Source organism: Aplysia californica, unplaced genomic scaffold, assembly GCF_000002075.1.
Source record: "Aplysia californica isolate F4 #8 unplaced genomic scaffold, AplCal3.0 scaffold00654, whole genome shotgun sequence".
Lineage (NCBI taxonomy): Eukaryota > Metazoa > Mollusca > Gastropoda > Aplysiida > Aplysiidae > Aplysia > Aplysia californica.
Window position 1 is genome coordinate 112,892 of NW_004797924.1, and position 20,188 is coordinate 133,079.

The following is a 20,188-nucleotide window of genomic DNA, read 5'->3' on the forward strand; positions in this document are numbered from 1 at the left end:
TTTTTGTATGGATTTTACTGAAAAACATTGATTAAAGGCACAAAAGATGTAAATTTTCAGTTTCCTATAATTCTCAAGCTAAGGAAATAACTTTGGCGTCCATTTTCTCACTAATTTTTACCTCTCAAACCAGGCGACACTCACCTCCTTCAATCGCCAATATCTTGACTTGTATCCTAGATAAATGGATATTTTTTTTATCAAACGCAAGGCAAAAGGACAGGCTTTAAGATGATACCAAGAACCCGGTATGGTGCAAAATTGACGAGCCCCTGATTCCACCACGTCGTGACACATATAATAGAAAGCAAACAATACACTTGACACATTCTACTGTTACCAAGAACTGAAATTCACAGCCAAATGGAAATTTAAACATTAATTCCAAGAGGAATCCTTTTCCATAATTCTTAAATTCTAAAATTGCCATTTCAGCATTAATAATTATGAGTATACTTTGAAATTGTGCACTACCAGCAGACCATAATATCAAACAGCAACAAAGATTACAATGTCTCGGCTGTGTATCAACAAGGGATATGAATACCGGACAGGCTGTATTCAACAGTATCTAATTTTCGTAAATTTTAATCTTAAAGAATCAAGCATTACGTCACAAAGCATTAAAGACACCCCCCCCCAAGTCTTGGGAGCCATAATGCATAATTTGTGAAAGTTCGGTGCTATTCTAATGCTGTTTAGAATTTTGATCAAAGATTATTTATTACTTTACGATAAAATTAGAAGTTACTTCAGACAATACCCAGTTAATTCACGTCATCATTCCTTTACAGTAGCCATTTGTTGAAGTAGTCAGCAGCCACAGCCACATCTTTGGCATGCTGCTCAGTGGACACACCATGTGGAGTGGAGCAAATACTCCACCCATCAGAGCTACTTTCTTTATCACATTCGTCAGATCCCTCAGCACTTCCTGACCCCTGTGATCGGAGGCCAGTTGGTAGCAGCAGCCAGTCAGAGAGGTCAGACATAGATGTCAGGACACCTGGGCTCACCTCTCTGCTCGACTGGCTTACACCTTTCTTCCGCAGCCATATACCCCCATCATCCATTCCGGCCCCCGAGCCAGCACACATCAAGTCACGTTGATCTTGGCAAGGTTCAGATGACGACTTCAGCAGCCATGAAGCATCTTCAGAGGGTGCTAGATGACGGAACAGATCCTGACATGATGTTCCTTGTGCATTACCACCTGTAGCTTGGGAGTTCGGAGATTGGAGCCAGATTGTAGAGGAAGCTGGCGACATAGGGGACGGTTGGCTCTGGTAGAAATTGGACTGTGATGACAGGAGAGGCTGTGACATCACTCGAGCTGGACTCTGCAACCTACGACCACCACCATGCAAGAGCCATTTCTCTTCTGCTGGGGACAAGTGACCACTGGAGGACATGATCTTCTCACTGGACACATGTACAACAGGCTCTGTGCATTCAGATGGGCCCTGGGGAACAAATTTAAAAAAAATTTATTCAAAAGAGAAAAACTAAAAGTTGATTTTGAGATCTTTTGAAGAAAAATCCTAAAATAACTTTGAAATCTCTTTTTTGATCCCAAGTAGTCATCTCTAAATGCTCACTCCAATAGAGGGATCAACTGAACTACCGGTAACACAATAAACAAATGAAAGAGTAAACTGAACCAACATATTCAACAAATGCAAAAAGGCAAATAGCTCAAGCACAACTGACCTTGATAAACCTGCAGTGTCAGCCATGAGCACAAACCCCTGATAACTCCCTGAGCTAACTAGTACCCAGTAACACTTGTCTTCACCCAACTGCAGCAATAGCCATTACCACAGATCTTCACTAACCTGTGGGGCTAGCCACTTGCTCAGGTCCTTGGAGATATGAGAGAAGAAATCTGCAGAAGGTGTTTGCGGCATGTCCGAGATGTAGCCCAGCCTGCTGTGAGCTCGAGAACGCAGCCAGCTGCTAGGTTCCTTGCTGATGTGTTCAAAGGTATCCCTTTGTTTCATCTCCTCTAGACTAGTCAGTTGCTGCTGGCACACTTGGAGTAGCCACACCTGTCCGGACAAAAAATTAGTTTGAGCTTAGTCAAAAAGAAACATTTATGTATGAAAACTAACATTTTAGTCCTGGGAACAAGTAATATAAGACACAGACAAAAACAGAGGGGCAACAATGACGCAGAACCTACCAGCAGTATCCCCAACCTCCCCCCCCCCCCCGCCAATAGTTAGGAACAAGTTGATCGTTTTTCCAACTTGAGATCCTAAAATATCACATAAAGGTCTTTCAGTGGAAGATGAGTCAGCACAAAAACATCGCTAGCTGAGTAGACATATCAATTCAGCACCACAACAGCCCCATTTCTGCAGCAAGATTATAACAAGCAACAATTAAAAATGGGGCAGCATATATAACATTTACCACAAAGATAAATAACATATTTGCAAAGTTGAAAATGATCTAAAAGAGATAAAAATGATAGAAACAACCTATCACTATAAAGAACACTACTGTATTGGGCCTTTTTGAAGTTCAAAAAGAGATCACAGAAAATTTCTATTGGGCTTTCAATTTCTCAAGAAATCCATTATCTTCCCCATACTCTGCCACTCCACATGTTCTCAAAAGCCTTATCAAAACTTTTTTGTATGGCAACCACATAAAAAAGAAAGAACAAAGTGAATAAACTCCTAAAATGACATCACCAGAGGCATAATACCACTTCCATGCCAAGATTAACAGCAACATGGACACTGATACCGAAGTGTTTCAATATCCCTCACAACACAATATGTCAATTCAAGTTGCTTTAGAGGTCTATTGTCAGTTAAGTGGGTAGAAAGTAGAGCTGTGCCCATTCGACTTTGCTATTCGACATTCAAGATGCATTATTCACAGCTATTTGAAGCGTACCAGAGCAAATTGAATACTGTGTGATTTTTAATTTTTTTTTTTTTTAAAGATAATGGATTTTCATCTCATTTTTCTCAAACGTAGTAAAATTGGAGCACATTATATCTAAAATCATTTAAATAAATATACAAAAATACTCTTTATTTGATGGTTACTAGACAGAGTGATAAGAGGAGCCAACAAAAGATATAAAATATTCCTCTAGAGAGTATCCCATATAATATTCAATCGTCACACCATGTATAGCTCAGGCAAGGACAGTTGATTCTTGAAGCGCAGCGAATGTTTTTTTTCTCATGAAGTTAGCTGTCACAATAAGCTCCCCTCCCCCCAGGCTATTTGAAATTCGAAGCGCTATGAACGGTGATGTCATGTCATCACACTGCACTGCCTCCGACAACAACACACGCGCGCTCAGTGACTGGTGCTGTGAAAGTGATGGACTTATCATATAGAAGAAAAACAATTTGATGCCGCTCCTAAAAGCATAGGTTAGGTCTGGGCTTATCATATATAAGAAAAAACAATTCAATGGCTCTTCGAATAGTAGAAGTTAGATCTGGGCATAGCGTATATAAGAAAAAAACCCAACAAAAACACTTGACGGCGATGTGAATAGCGGAAGTTAGGTCTGGGGTCATTATATATTAGAAAAAAACAATTCGATAGTGACATGAATAGCGGAAGTTATGTCTGGGCACATCATATATATAATAAAAAACAATTTGACGGCGCTTCGAATAGTGGAGGTTAGATCTGGGCTCATCATATAAGAACTATTCGACAGCAATGTGAATAGCGGAAGTTACGGATAGGTTATCAATTATAAAAAAAAAAAACGTTCGACAGACTGTTCATAGACTTTAGTGAATGTTGAATAGCGGAAGTTAGGTCTGGGCCTTTCATATACAAGAAAAAAAATCAACATTCGGCAGAGGTGTTCCAATAGCATGAATAGTGAGCTCCCGCATTGAAGCTTCATTGAATTTTTGTTTCCTCATAATCTCACAGCACTAGTAGAAAAAAGTTTAACCAGCTAATTGTTGCTGTAAATCTCTGCTGTTTCTGTCCGCTTGTCAATGTTCCATCGTCCCCAACACTACGGACAGCTATCATATTTGTCTTGTACTTGTTTAGCAAGAAAACCCCATCCATGCCAAGAGAAGTGCAGACCACCGACACTTTGGGTGTTCACTCTTACAAGGATTCAAATTCTCATCTCTCTTTTTTTTTTGGGTAAGTGTTTTCCAGCGCCCGCAACTGCGTAAGGTCATATAAGCATGCGGGACACACCAAACATTTTTCAGTTGGTAAGAAATTTTTAATATTGCCCTGGTGGCGGCCGAAGCCTACTCTTATCGATTTTGGACCACCAAGGGATTTTAACTTGCGCAACTTGCATACTGGACCTCTGAGATTTTTCGCCCTTGTCCGAAAAGGCTAGGTGTAGATCTTACCTACCATAAGATCAGGAGTGTGGCTGAAAGACAGCAGTAAGAAGGAGCCAAGGAGAAGCACTAGAAAGGCTGCATAAAGAGTCAGCAGCCCAGAGAAGGGGTGGAGGCAGAAAGTGGAGACAAAAGCAGACGATAGAACATGGCTAGAGAAAAGGAAAGGAGGTGAAAGAGACAATTTTAGAGAGGAATACTTTCCTTTCGCTACCCGGATTCGAACCTGGGTCCTTTGAATGAGAGGCAAACACCGTAACCTATAGGCCACGACAGCCCCCATTTTCATCTCTACCACTGTAATAAAACAGTGTGCTCTAAGAAGAAAGGAACACAGGTAAACACTCACCCGTGAGTCTTTGGTGATATGCTTAAAGAAGTCTGTGGAGGCTGGACCGCAAGGCGCGCTACTTGGACTCAGCCACTTCTGCAGCTCCGGGCACACAGACTGACCTACTGGGGACAAAAAGGGATTTAATGCTGGACGTCAAGTTTGACAGAAGGTGAAGTCTTAGATTCATTAGTTTGAGTTGGAGAGAAACGCGTTGACATCAAAATTATGATACATGGCAAAGGTGTTTTATAAACACCGCAATTCCTCTTCCTCAAATCACATTTAAAAAACTCTTGACTGATGAGCACAATCCGTTCCATCTCCCTCCTCCCCCTACCTCAGCCTAATAGGGAAAAACACATGATTGCAAACTGTCAGGCATACACCCCATTAATCCTCATAATTTGTTCCTATCAATCAAATATCTTTCCCAATAATAAAACATCTAACTCAGCACTTATTCATTTGTCTACCAAAAGAACAAAGAAAAAAAAAATAAATAAAAAAACATTTCTATGCAGTGGGACCTATCCATTTCACTCCCACCAACTTACCCCTGTTCCCCTTGCTGCGGGAATTGTCTACAATCTCAAAGTCATGCTCCTCCTCTAAGTCTGCATGGTTTTTGATTAGGCTGAGCCAGTTGTTGAGACTGCAAGAGCTGCCAGGGCTGGGCACCTGGGAGCGTGGGCCCCTCGGACTGTCACATGATGACAGGTCCGCCATCTGTGACAGGGCACCACTTGAGGCTGGACGAGATCCCGACAGAGTTGACGGTCTCGACACTAACGCCCTGGCTCCTGGAAGGACTTCCTGGTGCATCCTTGACTTAGCGTCTTCCTCTAACCTTGACCCAGACACTGGTGGTTTTTGTTGCAGCCAGTCCTCCAAACGCTGAGATAGCTTAGGGATACACACTCGTATCTGAAAAGACGGAGACAAGCTTAGATGAAAAGGCATGACCATCACTTGACAAAACAACTACAACAGAGTTCTGTTCAGAGAGAGGGTACATGTTTACTACAGATAGATAAGTTTAAAAAAACCCCCAAAAACTCACACATAAAAAAAAATAATCCTTCGAGTGGGGAGCACAGCCTTTTTTGTGCCTAAGCTCACAAAATATTTGTGCTACACATTTCCTTCAAAAGAGCCTAGATATATTTCAACACTCTAACATTTCATTTCATATCTTGAGTCAAAAGTAAAATTAACCCTTCATACATTCCATGTACATCATTTAGTATCTAGGCGCAGCAATGGTTTTCATTGTAACAACTGAACCGAGAATGGCATACAGTAATAAACATACACTTGTGGAAGAGGCTGATTCTTTGTTTATCTCATGAAGTGTCTTGTTGAAAACATGATGCTCCACATCCTCATATTCCTCAAGATGACGTGGCAAGCTCGCTGAGGGTTTGACAGGGTTCTCAAATGCCATGGCAAGAGGCAAGCCATTAGCATCCACTCTGCCAAAATTCATTAGGCTTTCTCGTAGCTGCAGCTGATCTGCACGGAAGGCGATGTACGGTGTTTCCTCGGGGGACAGGTCCAGCTGGTTCAACCTTTGAGGAGAAATCACAAAAGTAAGTAAAAAAAACCCCTACCCAAACACAACATCTAGGCAAAAATGAATGGCAGTGCCTACAGAAATGCAGTAGGAACTTAATAACCATAAAAACTTTGAAGTAGAGTCAAACCTGCACAACATCCACCTGTCTAGGACATCCATTTTTCTAATTGACAATGGGTGGTAAATTTTGATTATGTAAATTTGACATGATGAAAGCTTTCAAAGCAAATTTTTCAAAGAGGTATAACTTTCATAAATACAACTACAGACTTCAACATAAGTTAAGGACCACTTGCAAACGCTCTGAGTGGTCTTGGGTCGACCTGCATGCGGGTGTTCTTGGACTGATACAGTGGCTTGATGGCGCTGCCTCAAGCAGACAATGACAGAGTGTGACACTGCAAGCCTTTTGGCAACTTCTCAGGCTCCAACTCCATCCTGCAGCCATAGCGTAGCTCTGGCATGATCAAAGTATCTCAGCTTTCGTCTTGGTGGCATGTTAATGTGATACTGGATTTAGCGCAAACGGCGGCTTATATTGCAACCAAAGTGAGCACAGTTCGAGACCGTACGTCCGTTTATGACGAGCACCTGAAATTTTAACTGAGAAATGTCCGTGGTGTCGCACACAAGTCGATAAAAAGCAGCAAATTTCGCTATAATTCTGCAAGGATTTCTGTGCAGCACATGGTGGTTTTGCCCCTTTAGGAAGCTTTGCAGTACGCATTGGTAACCCATGAACACTTTCAGAGCAAAATATTTTGAAACATTCCTTGCCGTCTTTTTTTTTTCGGATTAAAAAAAATCAGGGCTGTCTGTCAAGGTGACCTTTAACTTATGTTGAAGCGTGTATATTCTTGGTCAAACTCTTTGCTCTTAATCCAAACAACAAGGACATTGTCATGACATCATTTTCTTAATGTAATTTGCGTTCTCATGTGACCCAGTATACAACAGTAAATATGGAAAAAAGGGTATCTTTTTCCACGGTTAGTTTTAGTAAAATTGGGAAAAACAATTTCCACTAGAAATTCACCCGTTTTTTCCTGATCTATGGCGGCTGGTAAATGCTCATACTTTGATAAAATTGCTAATTTTGTATGGTATTTTAAAAAATATGAACAACTTATCCAAGTGTTCTGACTGGGGACAGAACTTTAACAAAATAACAGCATTTGGGTTGACTGACCACTTTGCTATTTTTATAGGGCAATTATTTTTTTCAGGTGTTGTCAGTTTTGGGAGCATGCAGCAGTTTTTCTAAAGCCCACAGAGAAATTTTCATGCTGGATACAAATTATAGAATCCCAGCAACAGGCAAAAAAAAGGGATCTGATAAAAACAGGAATTTTGCTCACTCATGCACTGACTCACAAGCTGGATCACAACTCCATGAACAGCTCTCACCTCTCTAAAGTGTCTGATAAGTGTTTCTCTGAGGCAGAATCGTCCTGTACCAGCGTGATGGCTGTACGGAGAATGTTGATGGCCTGGTTAAGTCGGCCCTGCTGGAGCTGCAGTGCATCCTCCTTCATCACCTGCACTTGGTCAACTTCGCCCAGAAGAGAAAGCTCACGGTTGCGAAGGCACTCAATGCTGCGGCTGATGCTGCTTCGGATTTCTCCACAAACCTTTATGTTGTAAAAGAAAATAGATGAATGTCATGACATGGGTAGCTAGCAATCTGAACCCCAAGTTTGACTTTGAAATGTTGAAGAAGAGAGAAACATTGACATAATGATGTCTACAGAATCAAAAGCCCTTTCTACTTCCACCATAATCTCAATGTAACCTTTCTGACTGTAGGTCATAATGTTAATAATAATTTGTCCATCATAAAAAGATAATGACTGACAACATTCAAGAAGGAAGAACAGGTAGCCAGCATGGTAAAAAAAGAACAGAAAAGGAAATAATGGCAAGCAACTTGTAATACAGTAATGATCAAATTTTGCAAATGACTATAATTTCCAACCCCCCCCCCCCCCCCAACCTTATTAACTCACTCACTGCAGTACCCAAGGTGTCTCTGGAAAAATCAATAGGGTACTGCCACTCCTGCAACCTCTCAGTTTCGAGTTTCTTATTTATTTTTTAACTATTACCACCAGAAGTGCCTGAGGGCTGGTCTTTGCAGGTATGTAACTGCTGTCTTTTATGAGTCAATTGCGCATTGTCTGAGTAACATCCACTCATGACTGAATAAAACTTTGATTTTGACTTCAGCCAAAATGCATTTTTGCATGATGGCGAACAAATCTCACAACATTTTTGAACTGATGGACCCATATATGTCAATGGGCTGGCTCCGACCTGGACTTTTGTTGTGCAGAAGAAGATGACAGTGATGCTGACCCAAGTTAGGGTTCGGAGTTTGATAAAGCTAGTGGAAGGCTGATAGTGACAGTGAACTTACCGATTAGATCTAGTAAGTTTCATTTTCTGAAAAGTTTCCCCCCCTCAAAATTTTGACATACATTTGCAAAAGATCACAAAAAAAATAACCACTCAAGATAGGCCTATTTTTTTCTTTTGCGGCATGCAGTATGTTTTATTGCCTTTATGAAAGCTAAGTTTCATTGTTGGGTTGTGAATAAGGTCCCAATTAAAAATTCTGACAATATTAGATGGGAAAAATAAAAGCCATTTAAAAAGTTTCTTTCACCTCTGACGAATTTCTTGTCAAGTGTTTCCTGACAGAGTCGAGGCGCTTCACAGCATCTTCCAGCTGGCAGATCCTGTCTCTTGCTGCTTCTAAGGACATGTTGTTTGAGGGAAATCAAAAGTGGATGTAAACAGCAGCTACCTGGTAGAAGAAAAGAAAAAGCTATGCCAGACTTCAAACATGAATGAAACCAATCCTTTCATTAGTTGTTTACTGTTTAACTCGGCAGATTTCTGAGTAATCAAGCCCAAGCATGCCTATATGACACTTCAGAAATTCTCATTAAAGAATAATATAACCAACGCAACCCTCAATATCATTATATCATGGACAAAGCAATAAAGTTTGAATCATGGTATGAATACCATAACCTCTGCAAAACCTAAAAAAAGACCAAAATAATATGAAATTCCATCACATATTTTGAGTAAAGCCAAACACAGACTGATTGATAAAAGAATTAACAAAGAAACAGTTTAGGCACTGAACGCTTTCACTATCAAAGAGCCCTCAAGCAACCTTAAGAGGAAAACTACAAGAGCCAACTCAAACATCAAATACACAGAAAAAAGAATTGTGGGATGCAAGCCTACCTAGAACACTAAACTAGCTTCCAATACTGACACACAAACGTTGAATATATCTACTTCTCAATGAAGGTACGCCACACTGTCAATTTCCTCCAATGGGTGATCAATATATATGTAGAGATCTCAACAATCACAAAGGGCTTATCTTATCTTAAATAGTCTTATGAAAAGTTCAGAACAGATAAAATAACTAAAAAAACACAAAAAAACACGAATAATCAGAGGAATAGGCCTTTTGTTGAGGAATGATTGTTATGGTAGTATAACATGGCTAGCACGAATTCGCCTCGGTTGTTTGAGAGGATATACAAAGATAAAGATATTTATAGATCTAGATATAGATATCTATAACATAAGTTAAATTTAGCAATGCCAATCGGGCTTTCCCGCGAGGCGAAAATTTGGTCCCCATTTACGGGCGATTTTGCGGACCCGGCCGAAGCGTAGGTGACTAACTTTGTCAACCTCGGTCTGCTCTATTTCCGAACCAATCCGAATGAAACTCGGCTACCAATCAGAAAATAGGGCAAACTAATGATATGTGGACGTTGAAGTTCGTACACATAAAAATTAACCTATACTTTTGGTGTCGGGAACACTTTCGTATCGTGTACACCGAAAACTATAAGGAGTTTGAATTTCAACGCCCAGATGGTAATAGATCTATCTATCCTCTATAGTGTGCTCAAATTTGAGAGTTCTGTGTCAAGTAGTTGTTTAGACCCGATCGTAAATCTACGACTACCCCCCTATCCAAAGCGGCTTCGCATGGAGACCGGCCATTTTCCCCTCACTCCCGTGGCAAATGTCTGTGACCTACAAATCCCCGCATGACTATTCCGGGCCCGTTCATTGGTCACTTGAAATAGGGCAATGGCGGGCGCGCGCATCCGGTTGTTTTTCTCTCTATTCCCCTGTAACATCGCAATGGGGGTATTCCGAGGCGAGGTTATCTCGTCTCGGGGTGTTCGCGTCTCAACGGGAAAAAATAATTTTTAATTGTACGGCATGCTAGATTGAATTAACTTATCTTTTACGGTTGGCATGGTCTAAAGTCATCATAAAAAGCTTTGCAATTATTTAGTCACGCTGCCGACATATATTCTTAAAGATCCCATGTTGTGATACGATGCTATAAATAAAATGGACTCATCCCGACACCCCTTTTTCGCAAAATCTTAATATGTACACCACAATTTTAATTATAACAAAATAACTACGAAATTGGTAATAAATCTGACTGCAGAAATGATTTCTACACTCAAAAACACATCGGGTAGCCGAGTTTCTCTCGAACATTTGGATTAGTTACCGAGATATCGTCGATTTTCTTACAGAATCTGCTACTGCAAGGTCTACTTTTTAGAAGTATTTTCCTATATGTGGGTCATCCATATTTTGCCGACCTTTACAACCCCATAACTTTTTTATTTATGAACCGTTTCTCAAAATTCAAGAAGCATAATTATCAGAATTGAAAATTCTTTCTTATGTACCAAAAAAAAGGGGGCAAAAGTGAAAATTTAAATTTTCATTGGCATTGCTATTAAATTAGGCTATAAAAAAGTCTGAAGACAACTTAACTACACTCTATGCTCCACTACGTCGAGCTGTGGGAGGCGGGGCGGCTAAAGTGCCGTCAGTACGCTAAGCCCCGGCGGCTCGAGAACCGATCTTCAATTTTAGCTTAGATTCTATTCCAATCCACATATCCATGATAAAATAAAGGTCATAATATAATGTTGACTTCCGGGTCAAGCATTTCCACTGAAAATCGGAAATTAAGATTCAGTTTTGAAACGCGATTTCGTAGTTTATTAGACTTTGTTTTATCGCGATGCCAAAATTATAGCCCGGACACCAGTCTTAGTAATTTTACACAACAAAATCTATCATTATTTTGCCAACAAAAGAAATGTAGGACTCTATTTTATAGTATTGATACGATTGGACTCATATTGCCAATGCACTGTTATTGAGAAATCAATATTTTTGAGTGCTAGATCTAGGTCTAAATCTAAATTGTCAAAATATTTTTTTCTCCCCAAAATCACTACTTTTTGATGAAATTACACAAAAAGTGCCACTCAAGACATGTATAGATTTATTCCAAATGCAATTCTGAATAATTCCATATTTATGAGTGGGTTTTTCTGTTTGTGATCATTTTTCAAGATTATGAAAATTTTTATTTTTTTTCAATATCGGATGTTATGTTCAAAATGTACAAATATTATGGAATGTAGGTAAATAACTGCAAATTTAGCCATATTTTCCAGTTCTATATTCATTTATGGTTATTTTGATGTATAATTTGACTTTGTGCAAACGTATTTTTTTAGTTTCACCAAAGATAATTAATTTTTTATTTTCAAATTTTATCCGCATCAAATCAAAATTGTGTGCTGACAGGAACCAAAGTTGAAAAATACATAAATAAACATTACAGATGTATTCTACAAACCATACTGAAAATAATAAATATTGGTATATAATACGTTGATATCTATTTGAATTTGTGGCCCCAAAGACCTTTTAACTGCCCACTAGTCATCATCTCATTCGCTCTCCCGAAAAAAAATTCGCCCACAAGCTGAAAATAATACGTAGCGAATGAGTTTAACTGTGAATGTACAATAGTATAGCTTTTAGTAAAGTATCTAGATCTAGATCTTCTTTTACAATCTAAAAGGAAAAAAAAAAAAGAAATGAATCTATACTAGATATATCTAAAATATACAGTCGAACCTGCCCTGACGGCCACCTGTACAAACGGCCAATTTTCATTTCCCCTCTTGCGTTTTTACTATATAATTTAACTGTGTAAAACGGGCACCTGTCCAACGCGGTCACGGCCACCATAATTTAACACACAACCCCTATCATACTAAGCAATAACACCTGTCTTAGACTGCCACCTTAGAGACTCCATTACGTTTTGTTATAAATTGTGCACTGGCCCCTGGCGTTGTGGGCGAGCTGTCATAATTCAATCACCTGTCGTTGTTGTTAGGTAGTCCCTCCAACCGATCATGTTGCGTAGGCCCCTCCCACTGTTGACCAATAGCTACCAATTTTCAGCTGCTGGTGAGGTTAGCGAGTGATCCCTCATAACCCATAAGCCCCGCCCATAACTCATACACACATCGTAAGTGAGATAAGTGGTCACTATTTACCCAGTCTGTAACAAAGTAACAAAGGGCGTCAACATGAACTTGTGATAGAAGCGTCGCTCGTTCTCCGAGTGGTGGCGACCCGTGTGTTTGTTTTAACATGGCACTCCTTGTCTGATACATTTCGTTTTATTGTCACCCTTGTGCAAAATCAGCAACAAAATAAAAATTACAAACGAAATACAAACCAACAACAACAACAACAATGTGGCTACTTTTAGGTAGCGTAAACACGGCCTCGCGGGCACTCGCGGCCTTCCGACCGCGTGGTATCGGTGAAATCGGGATAATTCCGATCGCTGTTTCTTTGCTCTTTCACTATAAAACACCAAGTGCCGTACACCTTGTAAAAGTTCAGCCTTTCCTCGTTACAATGGTGTAAGTTGTTTATATGTCCGATTATTAGGAGCTGGAGAATCGCAGACGAAAGCGAAGCCCCTCACGGTCGGAATGCGTGGTCGGCCGGTTGAAAAATTGACACGGGTGCATTCAAATGCTTCGCGGAACAAGGAATGATTAAATACGGTCTTTTCATTGGCGGAGAACTGTAGAGCTTTAAACGGGCTTTCCCCTGGTATGTGTTTTGCCTTTGGCGTCTAAATAGAAAGCTTTTAAAAATACTGTTAAAATGTTTAAAGATCACTTTTTACCCATAATATGTAAAATACCGGCTTAAAAAATATATCTAATAAAAGATCAGCTTATTTTCTATTAGAATAAAGTAATCAGCTTGGAATTATTTTTCATCAATCCTTCCGCGAGACTCAGAAAGCATGTGACCCCGCACGTGGGGTACACTACTGTATAGAGCCGACTCGCTCGCCGCGGGGCCCGGTGCAGCCCCGGCGGGGTCAACACTCGGTGTTTTTGTCGAAATAACGACAGATCACCGTGTTTGAGGCGATAAAGTGCTGATTTGTTATGATCTCACAGTCTTGAAAAAAATTAGGCTCCATATATTTGTTATAGTGATTGTACTCTGTTAATGTGGAGATGTTTAGTGCTCTTGGTACTCTTTTATTGTCTGTCAAACATGGGGTTGCAGCCAGTGACTGACTTTAACAAATTTGATCAAATTTTAAACAACTACCATTTTCTTAAAAATTGACTGAGAGGTTAAAGAATGGTACCAAAATGCTTAGTGGATATAGGCCTTTCAAATGAAACTGATAAATTTGGTATACAACTACTTTGAAAATTTAGTTTCTGGTACCTACTACTTTCGATTGGGACCTCAGATGAGAATGGTTTGTTTTCTTCATCTTGATCAGTCCTCCCTAAGACGGCCATCTGTCTTATACGGCCACTTTTCTCCTTGCTTACACAGGTTTGACTATATATAACATACTATAATTTAGGTAATTTTTTACTTCGGTCTCTCCTGTCTCACACTTAGCTCTCTACCAGTTGTCCCTTTTCTTCTAAACATTGATGTGCTGAACACGAGAATATCAACTTCATTTCCGTCGCAAATTAATAGTTTTTGAAATACTTGATTGTTCTTAATTGAGATAGACGTGCTTTGGCTTTGGACCAATAGGGGTGCCCCCTGTGGTAAAAGAAAATCTTGGGGGTTACAGGTGGGAATGCCCCCCTGTTTTAACACATAATTTGATATTTTAGTTAGATTTGAAATTTCATTGAAAATAATTGACTTGCGGCAGTTTCAGTCGCTTTATAATCTAATTGTGATCTGCAGCAAACAGTACTGCACAGTTTGACCCGTGGCCTCTCGTGGCCTAGAGGTTAAGATGTTGGCCTCTCATTCAAAGGTCCCGGGTTCGAATCTAGTACAGGTGTTTCAAATAGCACGGGAGCTATTCAGAACGCGGCGTTGCAAATGGCGCTTCCCATAAAAAACCCCCAACCCAAAACAGTTTGACCCCTGGACCAGTGGATCTGTGTGCGGGAGTGAAAGTACTAATGTCTAATTTATCATAATTTATAGGAAGTGGCTATTCTCACCCAGGGTGAGAACAGAAATACGATCGACCTCTCACCTCGGGTGAGACTTGGCACCGTAGGCTATTCTCACCCAGTGTGAAACAAGACCTGTTTTTCCTTTAGAATTTTGGAATACTTTCTATCGATGTGGATGATCAAATGGATAAAGTTAAAGGCAAAGAAAAGATTACGTTATAGCACAAAAGTAAGCTAATTTTATTGACTACAAAGATGCTATGGCTATTTCACTTTTCGAATCGAGCCGCACTACGGGGGTCGCCATTTTGTTTTGCCCGGAAGTTCTCGCAAGATCTACTCAGTTCCTCTCCTCTTCTCTCTCTCTTTCTGAATACTGTTTATCGGTGTGGACGATCAAATTGACTAAAACAAAGTTAAAAAATGATGTTAAAACAAAAGTAAATTAATTTGGTCGTCTACAAAGATGCTACGGCTATTTAACTTTTCGAATCGAGCAGAACTACGCGGGTCGCCATTTTGTTTTGCCCGGAAGTTCTTGTGCTACTTCTCTCTCTCTCCACTGCCCTCAGACAAAATTGTTCCCTTTTAGTAGGCCAACAGTAGTAATGGAACGTTTGTTCACGGCACACAATTCTACAATTGGTATTTTTTTACTTTCCCTCCCGTCTCACACTCAGCTACCAATTGTCTATTTTGTACTAAATATTGATGCGCTGAACACGAATATCAACTTCATTTCCGTCGCAAATTAATAGTTTTTGAAATATTTAATTGTTTTTAACCGAGATAGACATGCTTTGGACCAATCGGGGGGGTTCCAGGAGGGCCTGCCCCACTGGGGTAAAAGAAAATCTGAGGGGTTACAGGGGGGCATGCCCCCCTGCTTTTACCCATAGTTTGATATTTCACAGTTAGATTTGAAATTGTCTTGAAAATAATTGCTTTGCAACAGTTTTAGTGGCTTTATGTGTGATCTGCAGCAAACAGTACAGCAGTTTGACCCCTGAAACAGTGCATCTGTGTGCGGGAGTGAAAGTAAAAATTTACCCTACAATTTTTCTGTTACAGTGTAGAATTCTGTGGTTCAGGGTGAACGCAAAATTGGTTGGCCTAGATCTAGGCTATAACGGTGAACGCGCACCGGGTGAGAATAGCCAAAAGATTCGCCTGCACTATTCTCACCCGGGGTGAGAATAGAGCTGGCCTTATTTATAAATTAATAACATCAGCAGCCTCCAGCCCAGGGATCTCTAGATCTAGATCTAGATTCTAGATCCACATTAGTTTAGTGATTCTGATCTAGATTTAGATCTAGAAAATCTAGTAATTTAAACACTCCATGCAGGAACTTACAGTAGATCTAATCTAGATCTAGAATATCTAGATCTAGATCTAGACTAGATCTAGATTCTAGATCTAGATTTCTAGACTAGATTCTATATATCATATCTAGATCTAGATCTAGATCTAGTAGCCTACTTACACAGCGAGCGATGTTTCAAAGTCTCAGCCTTAGCCCTTAGCGGCTGATGAGTTTCTATAGTAGCTTTGTGAAACTAGATCTATCATCAATCCCAACAGCCACACTGCGGTTGCCTTGGCTTGTGATAGTGACTTGATAATGAAGACTGGCCAGTGAGGGCTGGAGATACTCTAAACAGCACTGTGACTGGCCCTTCCCCTCGCCAAGTCAGCCCAGGTCCTCGTGCTGAACTAGGCCTAGGCTAGCCGAGAAAAGTATTTCAAGTTCAAGTTCAAGGCCGCACTCGCTCAGTCGGCATTTGAACTAGGCTACTTGTCACGTACGACACATCTGTTGTTGACATTATCTTGTGTCTGCTGTCACATTATGATAATGCCAACTTGTTCCACAAGCTAATCTTCCAAGCCTGCTTTTGGGCCTTTAAGCCAAAACAAAAAATATGACTGAACACTGAGAAAACAAGATTAAGTCACCGAGTCAGTGTAATTACTGTGTAATAGAAATCTAGTCTAATAATAGCATCGCACCACAATGAATGAAAAATAAATAATGGCAGGCAGACGAGGCGAAGGGCATTGAGGAGCCTACATTCTAGCTCTAGATCTAGTAAGGAAGTATCATAATGATAGTACTAGAAAAATGTAGTCAACTGACACTTACAAATACCTCACTTTTTCTGAATCTAGGTTCAGTCGTCGACCAATCCCTCAGATCGCAACTCAGCCAACCACCGAACGACTATTCCAAACAAGGACAACACACTCAACCCATAAAAAGAAAGATCAATAACACGGAACACTGAACACACCAGCAAAGAAGTGTAGGATGGCCAGATTTTTGTTGAATAACAATTTATTACTCACCGTGAAATAAACTTGCTTTTCAAAGGGTTTTTAAAAAATAGCCTTTCTCCCTTTTGTAGCTTCATTGCGTGCGTTTGGTAAAGAGATATTTACAAAAACTTATTACAGTGTGTAATTATGAGATAAATGTCAGTGCAGGGCACCACACTGAGTGCTATTATGTGTAGCCTAGACATTAGGCTTGACGATAAGTGCATGCCTATAACAGAAAACCTTCTTATGTAAGGAGGAGTATGTTATATCATATTTATTTTTTAACAATTATGGTATGTTAAAAAAATAGTTTTTGCTGGTGCCTGTCTTCAGCTTTTTTAAAATGAGACTATTGACTCCGTAGTCTTTGCTTCTCCGTGGCTTTATCAAGCTCAAGACCTTCATTGTCGCATTTATTTGATTTATCTTCCGACACATTACAAGGGAGCATATTTTCGTTGTGCAGGAAAAAATTGAAGAGTCACACACCTATGCTATTGTTTTTACTTCTGTATCTTTACTAATATCATCAAAAGAGCTTTTACAAATTTAATAAGGTTTGACTGAACGCTCAGCTTGCCCCGAAAGCGCAGACAAATAATAAAGGCCGTTCCGGCAAACTGGAGTAATGACGTGATCATGAATATTAAATGAAGAAATTTTGTCTTTTCGTGTTTTAGTACAAAAGAAGAAGTCTTTTTTTTCGAACTTTTGCATTAAAAGAGTACAATGTTTACAAATGGACGCCAGGTTGCTAGATAACTGATTCAAGAGTTGAAGAAAAAAACAAAACAACCATACTAAAGGTAACATGAGTTATTAGATCACACTGTAAGTCAATATTTTTTGTAATGTGACCAGTAGCAATCAAACCAGAGTTGTTGTTCTAGGCGGTATCTTCATCATAAACTTTGGTAACGATTTAATCCCTTCGTCACACACAGATTCTTGGTCTTGGATGATCTTCTTGTTGTTCCGTTCGTTAAAGTCCACATTCCATTTGTTTACACCCAGAGAAAAAATCTGGAAGTCTTGATAACCAAATAGGCAGCACAAAGAACAGGGATGCATGAACCTCTGCCAAACATCGAATTATGGTAAAGTTCAGGGGGGCATGACGCCCCCCCCCCCTCCATATTTTGATTAGGTCAGGGGCTTGCCCTCCCATTCTTGACTCATTGGGCCCATACCGGCAAATGATAATTGGAGAGAGGGGAACTGCCTATAAAGCGCTATTCTTTGCTTGAATTTTTATTTTCTGGCTTTAGTGTTTCCTTCCAGTCTTACGCTTAGACTTAGCCTTAGTTCACTCGTCAACGATTATAACTTGGCAATTCAGAGTCTCTGATGTTCAGCTTTGGACTTTTACGAACGAAACTGCAAAATCGCTGATTCTAGATCTAGATTCTAGTCCTAGATTAGTACAGAATAGTTGACCGAGTTTAGTGCAGGCAGCATGAGACCTGCGCTGGGGTTCATCAGAAATTAATAACATCAAGTATCAGTGCAGCCTAGCTAGATTAGGTCTTAGTAGTTTTAAATAATGACATCAGTTATCTAGATTTAGATCTGCACCAAATTACTGAACCCTAGTGCTCAGGCTCATAGTTGCGATATAGATATTAGTTTTACTCAGTGTGTGGTTGTAAATGGAGAGGAGTCATCCTGGGAGCATGTGCAGTCGGGAATCCCTCAGGAAAGTGTGCTAGGTCCGTTTCTATTTGTATGCTTCGTCAATGACCTCCCTGAAAATATCCTCTCTGCTTCTTTTCTGTTCGCGGATGATACGAAGATTTTTGCTGAAGTACCCGACTTTTCGGACAACCTCCAGGATGACTTGAACAGACTCCAGCTCTGGTCTGATGCGTGGCAATTGAGGTTTAATGCAGAAAAATGCAAGGTTATGCACATTGGGAAAAATAGAAACCCATGCGAGTACAAGATGACATCCAAGGTGAACGCATCACTCTAGAATCTGTGTCACTAGAAAAAGACCTAGGTGTGAATATTGATAGTGATCTAAAATTCAGCAAACACGTCAGTATCCAGGTCAACAAAGCTAACAATCTTCTCGCACTGATCCGGTGAGGTTTCACAATGCTGGACAAAGTGTCCCTTTCTACTCTGTACAAATCAATCATTCGTCCTCATCTAGAGTATGGAAATGTGGTCTGGCATCTCAGACTTAAAGGTGATGAAGAACAACTTGAAAAAGTGCAACGTCGGGCCACCAAACTAATTCCTGAACTACAGCACCTTGCTTACTGCGATCGTCTCAGAAAATTGGATCTGCCATCGCTGTACTATCGGAGAGCTAGAGGCGACATGATTGAATGTTACAAGTATTTAACAGGAATTTACAACGTAATGGGAGATATTTTACCCCGCAATCTTCACTCTAACACCAGGGGACGCAGTCTAAAATTGAAAAAAAACCATGTGAAAACAGCAGTCCGCCAAAACTTCTTCAGCGTACGCACAGGTAACGCTTGGAATTCCCTACCAGAAAATGTGGTGTCTGCACCATCCTTGAATGCTTTCAAGAATAGAAGTGACATGGTCTGGAAAGAACATAAATTCTCTATGAACCTAGATTGGTTTCAAACTGCCAGATCCATGTCCCATGAGCACTAACCTACGGATACCAGAGTGTGAAAACAACGTGCAGGAAGGAATAAGCAACGAAAGCAACGAACGGCTGATAGGCGACTAGCCTGACCACAGCCGTACTTCATACTACTACTACTACTACTCTTTTCAGAATGTACTGACTGAACTGAATCATTATTATTATGCCTCAGGCCTATTATTGATATGAACATTCACATTGTCTTGGTCACACTTGTAATATATTTATATTCTGATATTACTTAACTTATTCTGTATTTATAATGATTTATTGTTGGCTAAATAAATACAATAATAATAAGGCCGGCTCTATTTCTCAGAACGCTCGGGAAAATAAACTTATGAACTCTATTTCTTTGAACAGTTTATGTTCTTAAGATTTGTTGGGTATTTGCGAATGGAGTGGCACGCGCGCGCGCGCGCGCGCGTGTGTGTGTTTGAGTGAGTGAGTGTGTGTGTGTGTGTGTGTGTGTGTGTGTGTGTGTGTGTGTGTGTGTGTGTTTGAGTGAGTGAGTGTTTGTGTGTGTGTGTGTGTGTTTATGGTGTGTAATGAAGTATGATGACACTCGTTTGTTTCTGAGAGATAGTGACATAACAATACGTTAGACAATACTGACACATAATA

The 20,188-nt window shown here is 40.1% G+C and overlaps 2 protein-coding genes across 6 annotated transcripts in view; one reads left to right on the forward strand and one right to left on the reverse strand.

Annotated features, from left to right (window-relative positions):
• Window positions 1–201: 201 nt before the first annotated feature.
• LOC101864551 lies at window positions 202–16,912 on the reverse strand. 5 transcript variants are annotated; one of them, XM_005108043.3, is made up of 8 exons: window positions 16,760–16,912; window positions 8,931–9,071; window positions 7,673–7,896; window positions 6,002–6,257; window positions 5,244–5,613; window positions 4,705–4,808; window positions 1,836–2,048; window positions 202–1,463 (listed from the first exon to the last, which is right to left on the reverse strand). In XM_005108043.3, exons 2-8 carry the CDS (start codon window positions 9,027–9,029, stop codon window positions 789–791), a joined length of 1,941 nt encoding a protein of 646 aa, XP_005108100.1. In that variant the 5' UTR covers window positions 9,030–9,071; window positions 16,760–16,912; the 3' UTR covers window positions 202–788. The 5 variants fall into 5 exon arrangements, with proteins under 5 accessions (XP_005108100.1, XP_005108097.1, XP_005108099.1 ...); XM_005108040.3 differs by having other exon boundaries at window positions 203–1,463; window positions 4,705–4,811; window positions 16,771–16,911; XM_005108042.3 differs by having other exon boundaries at window positions 203–1,463; window positions 4,705–4,811; window positions 16,766–16,911.
• A 674-nt stretch (window positions 16,913–17,586) lies between these two features.
• LOC101845802 (ankyrin-3) overlaps window positions 17,587–20,188 on the forward strand; it is a gene marked incomplete in the record, with an annotated part of 29,897 nt that continues 27,295 nt past the window's right edge. Inside the window, 1 exon segment of the mRNA XM_005108044.3 lies at window positions 17,587–17,741.